Source organism: Nelumbo lutea, chromosome 6, assembly GCF_056320005.1.
Source record: "Nelumbo lutea isolate HS-2025 chromosome 6, American lotus-T2T, whole genome shotgun sequence".
In the NCBI taxonomy this organism is placed as follows: Eukaryota; Viridiplantae; Streptophyta; class Magnoliopsida; order Proteales; family Nelumbonaceae; genus Nelumbo; species Nelumbo lutea.
In genome coordinates, this window is record NC_142689.1 from 68,844,795 (window position 1) to 68,859,771 (window position 14,977).

The 14,977-nt window shown below is 35.0% G+C and overlaps 1 protein-coding gene across 2 annotated transcripts in view; it reads left to right on the top strand.

Annotated features, from left to right (window-relative positions):
• The window catches only part of LOC148849484 (WD repeat-containing protein DWA2-like), a 34,966-nt gene extending 28,006 nt beyond the window's left edge, over nt 1-6,960 (top strand). For both annotated transcript variants that reach the window (XM_088949322.1, XM_088949323.1), the window contains 4 exons: nt 5,247-5,320; nt 5,424-5,497; nt 5,579-5,637; nt 6,476-6,960. In XM_088949322.1, coding sequence (XP_088805448.1) covers nt 5,247-5,320; nt 5,424-5,497; nt 5,579-5,637; nt 6,476-6,517 — 249 coding nt within the window. In that variant the 3' untranslated portion in view covers nt 6,518-6,960. The remainder of the gene's footprint in view (nt 1-5,246; nt 5,321-5,423; nt 5,498-5,578; nt 5,638-6,475) is intronic.
• The last annotated feature ends 8,017 nt before the right edge of the window (nt 6,961-14,977 follow it).

The following is a 14,977-nucleotide window of genomic DNA, read 5'->3' on the forward strand; positions in this document are numbered from 1 at the left end:
TTACTTGATTCTGCTTGCTTGGACCCACTAAATCCTGATAGGAGGATATGGACTTTGACTCCGAAAGGGCTGTTTACTTGTGCTTCTTTCTTTAATTCCCTCTGTTCCAGTTCTTCTCCTCGGGCTTTCCTAGTTAAGGAAGTTTGGTCTAGGCCTATTCCCCCCAAAATTGCTGTATTTTGTTGGGAAGTTTTACTTGGGTAGAATCAATACGATGGATAACCTGCAGAAGAAGAGACCTTTTTTGTGTTTATCTCCTAACTAGTGTCTTTTTTGCAAAGCGCAGAATGAGGACTGTTACCACTTATTGATTTCTCGTCCTTTTGCTGCAGCCATTTGGAATTGGGTATTTTATTTGTTTGAGTATAGGTGGAACTTGCCAGCTGAGGTAAATTTACTGTTTTCCCCCTCTACCTTTGTGTGGACCACAAGAAGAGGGAGAGTCACGTTTAAGTGTATAAGAGCAGCTCTCCTTTGGACTTTTTGGGAAGAGAGAAATTCTAGAATTTTTCAAGAGAAGGAAAGAAGCATTCTTGAGGTCAAAAAGTGTATTGTTACAAGGACTATTTTGTGGCTGAAATCCTTAAAGCTCTTTGAAGATTATTCCTTTGAGGATTTAATGAGGAATTGGTCTGCAGTTGCCCTCACTTCCTCTACGAAGCCTAGAGTCCAAGTAACTTGGACTCCGCCGATGGAGGGTTTTATTAAGCTGAACTTTGACGGAAGTAGTCAGGGTAACCCCGGACTGTCTGGGATTGGTGGTGTACTGAGAGATGAAAACAGCAACATTGTTGTCCTTTTTTCAGGACCGGTGGGAATAGGAGACTTTGTGAGGGCTGAACTCCTAACTGCGGCACAGGGGGTACAGATTGCCTATCAACCCGGAATGCAAAACTTACTAATTAAAGGAGACTCCAAGGTGGTAGTAGGATGGTTGGCTGACCCCGGTACTGTCACTTGGAACTTTAAGGATATTTTAAAAAAGGTTAAAAGGCTTTTGAGGGGTATGACAGTTAGAGTTCAGTGGTTGGGTAGATCGGCTAATGCCTTGGCTGATTATCTTGCTAAACAAGGGGCTACTCGGGTTTCATTGTATTGGGCTTCATTGTAATTATCTTTTTCCTTTGTTATGTTCTTTAACTAAAGGGTTGATGGTTTCTTCCATCTCCCCTCTTTAAAGGGGAGGTAGCTTCTCGTGCCTCTCCCTAAGTTGTACTATCTTTGACTTTGATTTAATAAATCTGAATATTCACTGATTAAAAAAAAACAAAAAATAAAAGCTTTCTTTGCTTTACTAATAAAAAAAGGCTAAACATTTTGGCTTCAAGTGACCACCCATCAGATAGGTGGATTCTGCCAAGTGGAGGTGATGGCGGCAAAATAGGATTTATGTAGCTGACCTCATATAGTTGGGACAAGGCTTAGATAATTATGATGATGTTCTCTTATAGGGATATCAATGTCATTTAAGATAGATTAGGCTAGATAGTTTATGAGTTGACATGGCTGGAATCATGGTTGTCAAGGTGGGTGCTTAGCATTAACATGGATGGATCATGAGTTGAAATTGCCCCCGATTGGGCACCTAGTGTTGATACCTTAAATCAAAAAGATTCCCTCTAGGTAAAAAATCACAAGGTCACCTTATTATAATACTAGTGGGGACTTGTGCGATGCATAGGGAGATCTGAAAGATTGAATGATTTTATTTACTATTAATCAATTGATAAATTAATAATAAAATTTTGTTGTTAATTAACTAAAAATATTCGAAGTTATTGTTAATATTTAAAATTTTAATAATTGTATTTTTATTTAATGTTGATTTATAGAAAATAATTATTGTTAATTTAATAGGAACAAATATTTATTAATAAATTTAATTTTATTAATCTTTTGTAGTAATTTTAATAATTTTTATTATTTTCATTATTTTTAAATGAAATTTTGATTTACTTTAAATAAATAAAAATATTTACAAAAGCTAAAATTTAATTTTATTGATTTCACATATAATAAATAATTATATAGGGATGGCAATGGGGCGGGGCACCCCCTCCTTGTCCCTATCCCATAGTCAAGACACTCTAATCCATCCCCGATGTCAAGCGGGTTCAAGACAAGGCACCTACCGCGGGCGTTACCAATCGATCGGATCATATAGATATCCCTTCAACACAACATAGGTCAGCGAAAGGATCTCGGACAACCCACCAAAGCACGAAAGCCAGGCGGGTTCAAGGTAAGGCACCTACTCCCCGTTATGGACAGGGAATCCTCGAATTTCCCTGCCTCATCCCCAGTGTCGGGCGGGTTCAGGGCAAGGCACTCCCTGTTTGGGATGGGGAATCCTCGAATTTCCTTGCCCCATCCCCAGTGTCGGGCAGGTTTAGGTCAAGGTACCCACTCCCCATCAGGGATGGGGAAAATCCTCGAATTTCCTTGCCTCATCTCCAGTGTTGGGTGGGTTCAAGGGAAGGGCACCCACTCCCCATCGAGGACAAGGATCCTTGAATTTTCCCTCGCCCGTCCCTGGTGTTGGGTGAGTTCAGGGCAAGGCACTCACTCCCCGTTAGGGATGGGGAATCCCTTGAATTTCCCGACCTTGTCCTCGATGTCGGGTGGGCTCAGGGCAAGGTACCCACTCCCAGTCAGGGACGGGGAATCCTTGTATTTCCCCACGTGGAACCTTTGATGACAAAAATGATCAAAAGGATATACCGAGTATAAACCAAATGGTAAATTTCAAAAAGTATACTAAATTATCTTTAATTTTCAAAAATGTAATAAAAATTTGGAAAACTTATTACATTTTTGTAATTTTGAAAACTTATTGAAATTTATTTTTAAATTGTTATTAAATAATTTATTTTCTTTTTTAATGGTTTACTTAAAAAATTACACCAACTTATCTTATAGTTTCTAATATAAACTAATCAATATTTTCTTTTTTCTAATATTTATATTAATTTATCTTAATAATTTGTGTAATTATTGGTTCAAATTACCGTTTCCCCTTTCCCATACTCATTTAGATTTAATAATTTTCAATCATTTACAATGAAAATTACACAAATTTTCAATGATTTTCCAAAATCTATTAAATGTAATAAATTTTCTTAAAATTTTCAAAAGTACAATAATATATCTTTTATTGTCCAATATAAATTAATTAATAATTTCATTTTCCAAGATTATAATATTTTATTCCCCCATCTACATTCGATTATTAGCTATAATAATAGCAATAACTAAAATTTTATACTTTTTGATAATTGTTAAATATAATTCTCAATTTTATAGAAATTCTATAAAATGTTGTTAATTAATATGAATATAACAGTATTTACCCAAAATGCATTAAAAAGTCATGATGAATTTCTTAATAACAGTATTTATTAATTCTTGGTAACAACAGTATTTAATACTCATTGAATATGGGTTGGATTAAATATTAACCCTATTCAACTATTTATTAATTAATATGGATATTTTAAATGAGATAGAGAAGATATAGATTGGGGGCTGGAGAGAATTTGGGAATTGATTGGGGAGTGGGGTATACGTTCCTAATGGCTTAAATGAGATATCTTAGGAGAGATTCTAGGAATATTTTTTGGTGGTTGGGTTGGGAATAGAGAGGGAGAATCTGGTGACTTGGCTTACTGGGAGTGGTGGGAAGGGGAGAGGAGAGTCAAGGAGAATGCAGGGTGGGGGTAATGGAGCAAGGAGAGGCATCGTGACGTGGAACGTCTTGCTATATATATATTATAATATTATTACCATGTTGCATATTATTATATTTTTTATACATTCTATTATATTTTGTATATGAATTATGACTTGTTTTAAGGTTGTACTATTAAAATATAATAGATCCAAAGGATTTGAGTGAAAATGAAAGAAGGAAGAGAAGGATAAAAGAAATTTCTTCTTCGTTCTATGGCTACTCTCTCTTAAATTTAATAGAACAGGGTCTCCACTCCTTTTTCTCCTGTTAATCTCTATCTTGCATTTTTATTAGTATAAATCTATAGCCTTATTTAGTTAATTTGACATGAAAATGCTCTATTACATAGTTTATTATATTGTAGTGTAATTTTTAATTATTGAACTAATAGATTTAAAATGCAATTGTCTTTTTAGATATGATGTTTTGCCATGTTTTGAAGGAAATTTAATTTTATTAGTAAAGAGCATTATTGGACTACAATTTATAGGTATGTTTATTGGTTTATACATCTAGGGAAATAACCTTGGTTTTTCTTTTCTTTTTATTTTTGGCTGGGTACTCCAATGTTGCCTAGAATCACCTATACTGCTTACCAACTATGGATGGAATTAATAGATAGTCCTTTGTTACCTTAGCAAAGCTTGTGTAGCTATGTATTTATACATCTTTTCATGGCTTCATAATTCTTTTTCCCTTGATGTCCATCTTGCATAATCTTTTTTGTCACATCCCCATACTGTGGAGAATAATTATTTTGTATTTACGTTCTGTTCTTAGTTTGGTGCTTTGGTATTTTTTACCTTGATTTTATTGGGTATATCAGTCTTTCTTTGTAGGGTGTCAAGCCTTTTAATGACCTAATGAGCCTGTCTGCTGATTTATTAGTGCTTGTAACATCACATATGGATAAAAGGAAAGGGGACAGTCAAAGGCTGTCTTCTTGAATTCTTTCTTCACTGTATTGTTCTCTTCTCTGCTATATTCTACTCTCCTGCTATGTACATCTACTTTTTGATTCAAGGTTAAGGTGATAGTCAAGTAAGCATCAGAGCTGTTCAAACAACAATAAAGAACGAGAGAAAAAGAAAAACAATAGAAAATGAAAAAAAGGCCGAAGTGAACCGTGCATCTCTATACCAACATCTAATTATTTTTGCTTTAAATTTTTGTTAGTAGATCACTCAAGATTCATTTTTTTTTTCTTATAAAAATAAAGTCTTCTCTGCAATTTTTTCCCTAACCATCCTCTTCTAACTAATATGTCCCTACATTTCTTCCAAGTGACCTTCCAGATCATTTCCCCAATTTAAATAATGCTTCTTTATTACATCCAACTTCCTCTGAAGTCAACCCTCCACCTCCACCCCCACCCCCAAATGGCACTTATGCATTATGTCTACTTCCAAGTATGACGCATGGATGAAGAGGACTGCTTCCTCTATTATTTCTATGCTGACTGAATCACAAGTTTCTTGCTTCTCATGTCATTTTTGCTTGCTGAAAATTTTTCCAGAGTGCAGGAACAGACTCAGCAGTCAACTTATGGTTTGCTTCTGCTATTAGCAGCGAGGATTCAAAATCTGAAAGGTCATTTACTTTTCAATGTCTTTGAGCTAAATTTTCACCAATATTTTTTCTACATCTTTGTATTTCTTCTGATTCTACTATTAAATTTTATTATTGCTTGCAGTCTGGTAGAGTCACCTACTCGGAAGGTTGATCCATTACTTAACTCATATAATGACTATGAAGACAGTGTTTATGGTATTTCCATCTCTCAGAATATGAATGCAATCATGGTGCTTAATAGTTTACACTCAACTAAGTTGTAATTTGTGATTACAGGCCTTGCATGGAGTTCTCGTGAACCTTGGATTTTTGCATCGTTGTCATATGATGGAAGGGTAACACCAAAAACTATTAGAAAGAAACAAAAATACTTTGTAATGCTAATGAGTACTAAAATGTATTTTGGGGAAATAAAAGGAAAATGGGCTCTTAACCCAAGGGGAAAATGCAATAGAAAATGAAGAATATACACGGTGTTTTGAATGATAATTATGATACAATAACATAAAAGAATTTTCTACGTCTCTTGATGATGATTCTATGCTTTACCAACCCCTTATGATGTCATCCATTGTGAAAGAGCTAAAAAGACCAAATACACCACCTTTACCACAATGTTCTCTTCAAAGCTTCTTTAGTGACTTTCTTCTTGAAAGAATATAGCATTTCTTTCTTCCCATATGGACCAGATCATTGCAACCCTTCCCTCTTGTTTTAGAGGAGAAAAGAAACTGTCCAAACAGAGGCTCTGCAAGTTCCCTGTAGGGCTTCACCTGCAACCGAAGAAAAGAAACTCCAAATATCACATTTGCACTACATTGTCCTCTATTGTCACCATCTCAGTGGATGTGTATGACATTGTGTGTTATATTCTGTATATGGTCTTTATTTTTGTTTTATAACTTTTTCCTTTTTGGGTTTAAATATATATGGTCTCAATTTCTGGCCATGTCAATCCGTATTTCACTTATTACCAGAAATTTACTTAAGATGCAATAACCTAAGGTCATTTACTTTGGGGCTACAGCCAAGAACGGATCTTAGATTACCTGTGCTATTTACATTGATAACATGGCTCTTTGTAATGGTTACTAGTATATGTTCCTTTTAAAAACTCGATTTAACATCTTTAGTTTTTTACAATTTGATACTAAACCTTTCTTATGTTAATAGGTGGTTGTAGAATCGGTCAAGTCTTGTCTCCCACGGAGGTGAAAGCCAGTCTCTTATGGTGGGGGGAAGCTGGTAAACCCCCTTCTTTTTATGAATTGTTAAGATACAGCAATTTCCATCTTCTGCTGCTTTCGTTCTGGATTCCTTGGTGCTGCTGAAGATCATACAACAACTCAAGATGTTTTGCTCTAATTCTAGTCAGGATGTGTTGCAAAATCTCATCTACCATCAAGGCTGGTTTGGTTCTTGACTGAGAATGTAAATCTTATTTTTTTCTTTCTTTTGAGGCTTAGGCGGATACTTTTTTTGTATGGAAGTTTATTGGCTGTGAATTAAAATATAAAAAGAGGATTCCAAATCCTTGTATCTGATATAAGAGGCTAGAGTTCCAGTAAAGCTTCACTAATCTGATACAATCTTGTGGATATGTAGTTTGTGGACATCACGCTTTTTAAACCAAGCTAGATCTTGTAATGTTCTTGCTACATTGGCTGTGAATTAAAATATAAAAAGAGGATTCCAAATCCTTGTATCTGAAATAAATAAGAGGCTATAGTTCCAGTAAAGCTTCACTAATCTGATAAAATCTTGTGGATATGTAGTTTGTGGACATAACGCTTTTTAAACCAAGCTAGATCTTGTAATGTTCTTGCTACATTAGATATAATTGGAAATTTATATTTCTTGTCAGCGTTGGCTTGGGAATGATTAGATGCATATGCAGAGCCTTCCCTGGCACTGTTTGTATCATCTAACCTGCAAGCTGCAACTAGGGGTGTCAATGAACCGGTTTTGGGTTGGACCTGTCCAAATCAAAATCAATTTGGATGGACCAATAAGACACATTGAATTGGACAAGTCTAAGCTTAGTGGTCCAAAGTATTTATTGGATTGGATTGGACCTGGTCTATCCACATTGGATTTATATGGGATTGGGTTGGATTGAACTAATATCCAGTCCATTGATAGAAGATAAGAATAGATGTGTCAATGGATCAGGTTTGGGTTGGAAGTTGGAACCAATTTGAACAGACTCAAATAGATTGGACAGTCCAGACATTGAATTAACTGGTCCAAAATGGTCCAGAGTATTCATTGGATTGGATCGATCCTGGTCTATCTGTAATGGGCTTTATTGGATCGGATTGGATTGTACCAAATCTGACCCAATTGACACCCCTACTGGCTGTACCTGAGGGTGCGCTCATTTTAGTTTGGGATTTGGGACCGACGCCATCAAACCATGTGAACTGAGAAATCGGGCTGTTTAATGTTGCGACCTCTGTGTTAACTGAGCTGGATTTTGGAAGTCATGCCTAATAGTATGGGCTGAGGGAAAGTATAACAGCGGACCGTAAATCTAAGGGGTTTGTGTCATCATCATTGTTGTTTTTATAGTTGCTGCTGTTGCTTATTGCTTGGTTTTATATGCTTTATAGCATCTTAAGACTGCTACCTATACCTATTTCATTTACTAAGGAACTGCTTGTAGCCCAAGGCCCCGATCATCTGGGCAACAGGAGCTTGCCATGCCAGAGGCACCCGTTAATGTTTGCCAAATATAAAGCTTTCAAAAGCTTAGAGCTTCACCTAAAACTGTTTGTTTTAAGGGCAAATCATCAGGTGGAGGCGTCATGCTCAAAGTATTTCCGATCCATCCCCCCTCCATATTAGGAAAAATGTTAGGGCTATTTATTAGAACACCCCCTATAGTTTCATGGATTTATTTAAACCTATCCTGTGGTTTTCATTTTACTGCAAACTATCATCTATACTGAATGAAAAATGTTTGACCAAATAGAATCAAATGGAGTAATTGTTCAAGTTTTACTAAGGGCAGACATGATATTTTTTATTCGAACTGACATTAGGATTTGAACTGTCATTTTTCACTTATCATCTAATGAAAGATCTATTAAATAAATCGATTGCAAAGGTGTTTTAGTAAAATGCAAACCAGTATATTAGTAAATGACCCAAAGGGTTATTGTTAATTGACCTTGTAGGCCAATTGGAATTTGCTCCTTACACAGCGTGCCTCATACTGACCTTACAATCACAACTCACCATGCATTAAGAACATCTCCCATAAATAATAACCTATAAGTATAGGAGATATTTTTGATACATGATGGGATGTGCCTGTAAAGTCGGTGTGAGACGCGATCTGTGAGGAACAGATCCGATCTCCTTGAAGGCATGGTCTTGTTAAAGCTCCGAGTATAGGGGAGCGATTGATAATACTGGAATTCAATTCGGCAGAACTGTTGATTTTTATCAAAGCAATCCCGATGTCAGTCCAAATGATGGAAGGCCGGTTTCAAAACATATGCTTCCAGATCAGTTGGTTAGGCTTTCAGCAAACTCGGTGTGAGCTATGCGATTGAATCCGGGTCGCGTCAGATGCAATGCTAAAGGTTCTCTTGACTAATGGAGGATTTAGTAGCTAGTGATAAGCTGTAAGTCTTATTCTCTAATGCTTCATCTTATCTAACCAAGTAAATATCAGACAGAGACACCTGAAACATGTGTTTACCACATATTCGATGAAAGTACGAAACCAGGAAGTGACACTCGAGCTTATCCAAATATTTGACATTGATCATTGTTTAATATAGGGTTTTAAGGGGAAAATATGTCTTGGTCAAACCAATTGTCATCTCTCGTCTGAGTTTTTTTTAATGGAACAGTGGATCTCTCTTCTGAGTTTTTTCATTACTATATTTTGATTTCTGCTTCCATTTGAGATTCGCGGTTCTTAATGATCTTGGGCCGGCCAGCTTGTGGATCACAATTTTTTGAAGGGTCAAAAGTGGGGCCCTCCACATATCTCTCACTTCTTGAAAATCCAAATTGAAATCACCTGGCTCCATCACTGGCCACATATTTCCTGCCGCGTAGACGACCTTTTCCTCTTTTCAGCTTATCCAAATCTAGAAACACCATTGATCCAGGCTATTTGACACGTGGAAAACCTAGTGAGAGATGCTGAGTCATCTTAAACAGCGCCCGTAAAAGTTGGATAAGTCACCAAAGAAAATTTGAGACGCTGCTTTCCAACGAGGGCTACGTTTGATAGATTTGAGAATCTCCCAGATTCACTTGCAAAAAATTTCGGTCCCTACGCAGTGGAGAGCACTTGTCAAGAGAAAAAAAAGTTCAGGGATTGAGACTGTTGATAGCAAATAAGTGATTGAGACTCGAGTGGACTGGAATAGCTTTTGAGCCGTTGCCCTTGCTTCAGAAAACGGCGCCACATCAGTGCCACGTTGGAAAAAATGGTGGTTCAGAAATGGGTATTTGTTTGAAATCATTTTTTTCATTAAAAGAATGTGATCTAAACCATGTTTTAGAAATTAGGAAGCCAAATTTGAAGCAGTGATGTGGCACTGAATAATGGGTACTAAACAAAAAAAATTGTTGTTGTTTCAGAAAATATCCTACTTGATAACAAAAAATGACACCGTATTCCAATCCACACATCAGAAAACAGTGCCGCATCTGCAGCATTGATGCCAAACATATAGTAACTAATAAGAAACAAATGCAAGGAATGGGTGTAGACTGTAGAAGTGGTATGAAGAGATGTACAAGATATCCATTTTATTGGATCTGGATTGGCTTTCTAGCTCAGCAATATTCATATTCTTGTATCAGAACCAGTTAAAATAAAAACACAAATCTATATTGCATATGTAAAAGGATTAGGTCCATGCCAAGTAGCATTTTAGGCTGTGTTTGATTGCAATGCAAATAAATTTGCATTGATGTGAAACTGTGGCAGTGTAAATGATTTCAGTATAAATTCTGACTTATTTTCGTTTCAAAATTTAGCTTATTTTGTTTGATTGCATTACAAATGAAGTAAATTAAGACATAAAGCAGAATAAAGTAAAACCCAAAACAAAATTAAATGAGAATTTGCATTTTTTATTTGCACTCCCATGCATTCGTACTAATGCAAATAAAATTATGCTGCAACCAAACACAGCCTTAGGGTTCGTTGGTTTGTAGTTGGTATCGGAATTGGGATGATCTATTTCCATATTCTGTTTGATTCAGACAAGAATTAAAATAAACTTGAATGAGATTTCATTTCCAAAGAAAGGGGAGGTAATGGCCATTCCCTCAAATGGGGGAATGCTATTACAACATCAATGGGAATGAGAGACTCTGATTCTACTCAACCAAACAGTTGAAATCAGAATCATTCATTCCAATTTAGATTCTAGACCCCTATTCTTGCAAGCCAAATATGCCCTTACTCATTGTGACTCTCTTAAATCTATTTTTTCTATTTTTTTGCATTTTTTAAAATAAAAATAACCAAAAGACTTTAGAAACTCAATTGTTGTTGATGGTAAAAGACTTTATGAATTCAGTGCTCTATTTATTGTATTAGAAAACTTGTTTAATATGAGAAGTTAGATACACAAATTAATATGGCATAAAGTGGGTAAACCCAAGGTTTAAAATATCGATACGCCTGATATGTCGGTAGGGGAGTATTAGGTGTTTCGATACTTGTTTTTTTACTTATTTTTTATTTTTTAGTTTTTAAAATGATTCAGCAGAGCTGGTCTAGGACCTCTCCATTCCCTGAATCAGTCAGATCCCCGATACACTCACTGTAGGGGTGTATTGGAAGGGTCTCGGAACAATACGTATCGACCGATACATAACGATACTTTGAACCTTGAATAAACCTATAATATTGGAAAGGTTTCTACACACTCATCATCTAAAGCAGGAAAAAAAGTGGGGTCAAAAGGATTATTGTTAATAATGGTAGAAATGGCTAAAAATACAAAAATACAAAGAAAAATGGATTTAATATCTAACCCATTACACATTAACCGAGTCAAACATTTCAATGGTCCAACTGAATGGATCTCAGTAGGCTATTGGTGTATGCTTTGAAAATGACAATTTCTTTTCGAACCACACAATGCAAAGGGACTGTTCTGTTTATGGCTCATTTTTTGAACCATGATACGTGAACATTGATTGTACGGGTTATGTGTATATTTTAATCATTTACTTTCGATTATATGTTTATCATTAAATAGAGACATTATGATTAAAACAATGTTTGTGTGAGACACACCATATAACTGTTACATCATGCTTAAATAGGTGAACCACCAAATACACCCTAAGCCAATGTTTTTAGTTAGGTGACGGGTTTCGTAATCATACATGCTGGTTTAACAATGGGTTGAAAAATATTTATACTTGCTAATATTTTAGTTATAAAGACAATAATTAAAAGTGGATTGATTTATGATTCTACTTGACGGTCAAAGGTTTTTCAGACATTATATATTTTTCATATCATAATTGAACCCGTCTACTTTTTATTAGTTATAAATCAATCCACTTTTTTTGAGATTAAATCAGCCCTCCACAAGATTGTCCTCCACAACGTCTCACATCACATCTCGGCCGTGTATTAAGACTATCTCCTGATGATGATATCATCATTTCTAAGATTATCATTGAAAGATGTTTTCAATACATGATGGAAATGTGCTGTAGGACGTTGTGGGGGGTTGATTTGAACTCCACTTTTTTTAGTTATAAATGATCCACTTTTTTTGTTATAAATCAATCCATTTTTTTTTCTATATTCAAGGTTATAAATCAATCCCCATATTGGGCATATTGTATCATATCGGCAAGGTTCTCATACACCTATCTAAAGGTATTTTTAGGAATTGATTTATTTTATTTATTAAATAATATAAAAATCATTATAAAAATAAAAATTTGAAAAAAAAAACTAAAAAAAGTGCGTTATATAAAGCACAGATGTATCTATGCTGATACAGATGTATCAATACTTTGAGCCATGTTTATTTAGATTTAACCCATAAAAATGCATTTTTGAGATAAAAGAATTGGATTTGGATTGAGTTTTATATTTGAATGGACTAGATATGGATCTGCTTATGGATCCACTCAAATCTGAATCTAGATTATAGTATCTATAAATCCTCTAAAAATTGTAATTTTTTTTTAATTTTTTGAAACTATATAAAACATCATGTGACAAATCTATGCATGACACGTGCCACTTAGATAGATAAGAAGGTAAACCTAAGTCCCAATAAAAAAATAACATGACTGCATTTATGATGGCAACATGTCACCAAGGGAGAGCAACCCTTTGAATGTAATAAGTGAAGGAGTAGTAGGTTTGATGGCTGATGGTGGGGGAATGTTGTGTATTGCTTGAAAAGTGAGGAAGCATGGATAGAATGTGTGAAAAAGCCATAAATTTGTGATGCATGCCAACTGTTGCTTAGGCAATCTTGATACTTCTCACCCACCCTTATGAGTTTTGTCCACTTCATTGTGCTGAAAGAGACTCCTGATCAGGGAAGCTTTACTGCTTTATTATCATCTTAGAACGGTGGAACACCCATCATCTTCTTATTGGGCTTTCAACTTTCACAGACTTCAAACCTTTTCCTTCTGGGCAAAAGGATCGGTTGCTGCAACTGGGATTTTTTTAAGGCTGTGTTTAGTTTGAAAGAAAAGGAAAGGAAATGAAATTTAGTCAATTGAGGAAGAGGTTCCTTTTCCTTTTTCTTTTACACCAAATACAGCTTTAAGATAGAATTGCAATTGGAATCCCAAACTTCTCATTATCATATAATGTATCCCACCAAACTTTTTGATATTTATTAGGTGTTGTTTGCAATTCTTTTTGAAAAATCTTGTGACAGTCTAGAAGGCCAAAAGATTATTTAGTTTTGGGGTTTTTCTTTAAAGATCAAAATTGTTTGATAAGTGGTTTGGTCTATTGGGCAATTTCAGTATTTTCGAGCCTTTTTGGGCATGCACTTTTCCCACTTTTTTGGCTTTAGATTATCAAATGCAAGATGGAAATTTAGGCTGTGTTTGGTTGCAATGTTAACAAATTTGTACTGATGCAAAACTATAGAAGTGCAAATGATATAAGTGTAAATCGTGATCTATTTTTCTTTCAAATTTTAGCTTATTTTGTTTGATTACAATGCAAATGAAATAAATTAAGACATGAAGCAAAATAAAATAAAATCCAAAACAAAGTTAAACCAGAATTTGCATTTGGTTTTTTCATTTGCACCCCATGCATTTGTGCTAGTACAAATAAAATTACACTGCAATCAAACAAAGCCTTAGTCTTCTGTACTTGCCAAAACCCAAAAAGCCACCTAAAATTAATAATGCTCCAAATGCCACTTAAATTTTTGCCTTTAAGCTTTGGGAAGTAGGAAACGGAAATGAATTTAAAAGTGTTTTGGGTATTTGATAACAATTGCTTTCAAATACATAACAATCTAAAAATAAAAATACTTTGAAGCCCCATAACGGCTTTAAAAGCACAAATTCTAAAATTTGTCAAAACACAACTTGATTTTTATTGATTTGAGATCCGGAAGAGAGGGGAAGGTTCTTATTTTATTTCTTAGAAATAAGCATTTTTAGGATAATAATGATTAAATAAATCCCCCAACCACGTCATAGGCTGTTTGTTATTCTCATTGTTTTCAAAATTGGACCGGATTGGACGGTTGGATCGGAAAAACTAGGAACCGATCACCTGGCTGGTTCCGTTTTTTTTCTAAATCCGCTTTTTTCTTCAAAACCGTTGATTTTGGTTAGCAAACCGTTGAATTGACTGGTTAATCGTTTGAACCGTCCAAACAGTTTTGACCTTTTTCAAAATTTTTATTTAATTTTTATTTTTTTGTCAGAACGGGCCAGCCATTTGGGTCGAACGATCGAACTGTTCGAACCGATAACCGGACCCCTGACCGGTTCGGTTTTAAAAACCATGGTTATTCTAATAACAATTCTGCTTAGTGAATAGCAGAGTTAAGTGAAAAAGCAATATTCTTAGAATTCTTCCTTGGATATAGTACCCGTTATAAGATAGGATTTCAGGTACTTTATTTTAAAAAGTAAATTTCTGAAACCTCCCTTGAAGTTTTGATCATTGTTGAAATCTCCTTTCAAATTTGGTAATTGCAATCATCTTTTTTGAACTTTTAAACATAAATACAAGTAGAACAATAAAAAATTTGAGGAAATGTTTAAATTTTATAAAATATGATAGGACAAATTTACCATTTTTTAACATTAGCTTTATACAAGTAAAAAAGTCAAATGGTTATGTTACTTACCTATTAATCAAAAAAACATGAATAAATGAACTTATTCGATAAATATTACCCAATAAACATGACTTACCCGAATAACATTTACCTGCATAAGACTTTTCCATGTGGATCGGCCATCCTTAACTTTAAAAAAGCAGGAGCATCAATATCAATTTGTAACAAAAAAAAAAAAAAAAAAAGGGAAAACAACATTCTTTCTAACTTTGTTCCCTCGACAGTCGACGCCAAATCCAATTGTCCTGAAACGAAATGAATGCATCAAATTGAGTCCGGATCCACTGCATTTGTCGTCCACTTCCATTTAATCTGTCCTGTGACAGGTGTTTTGTTA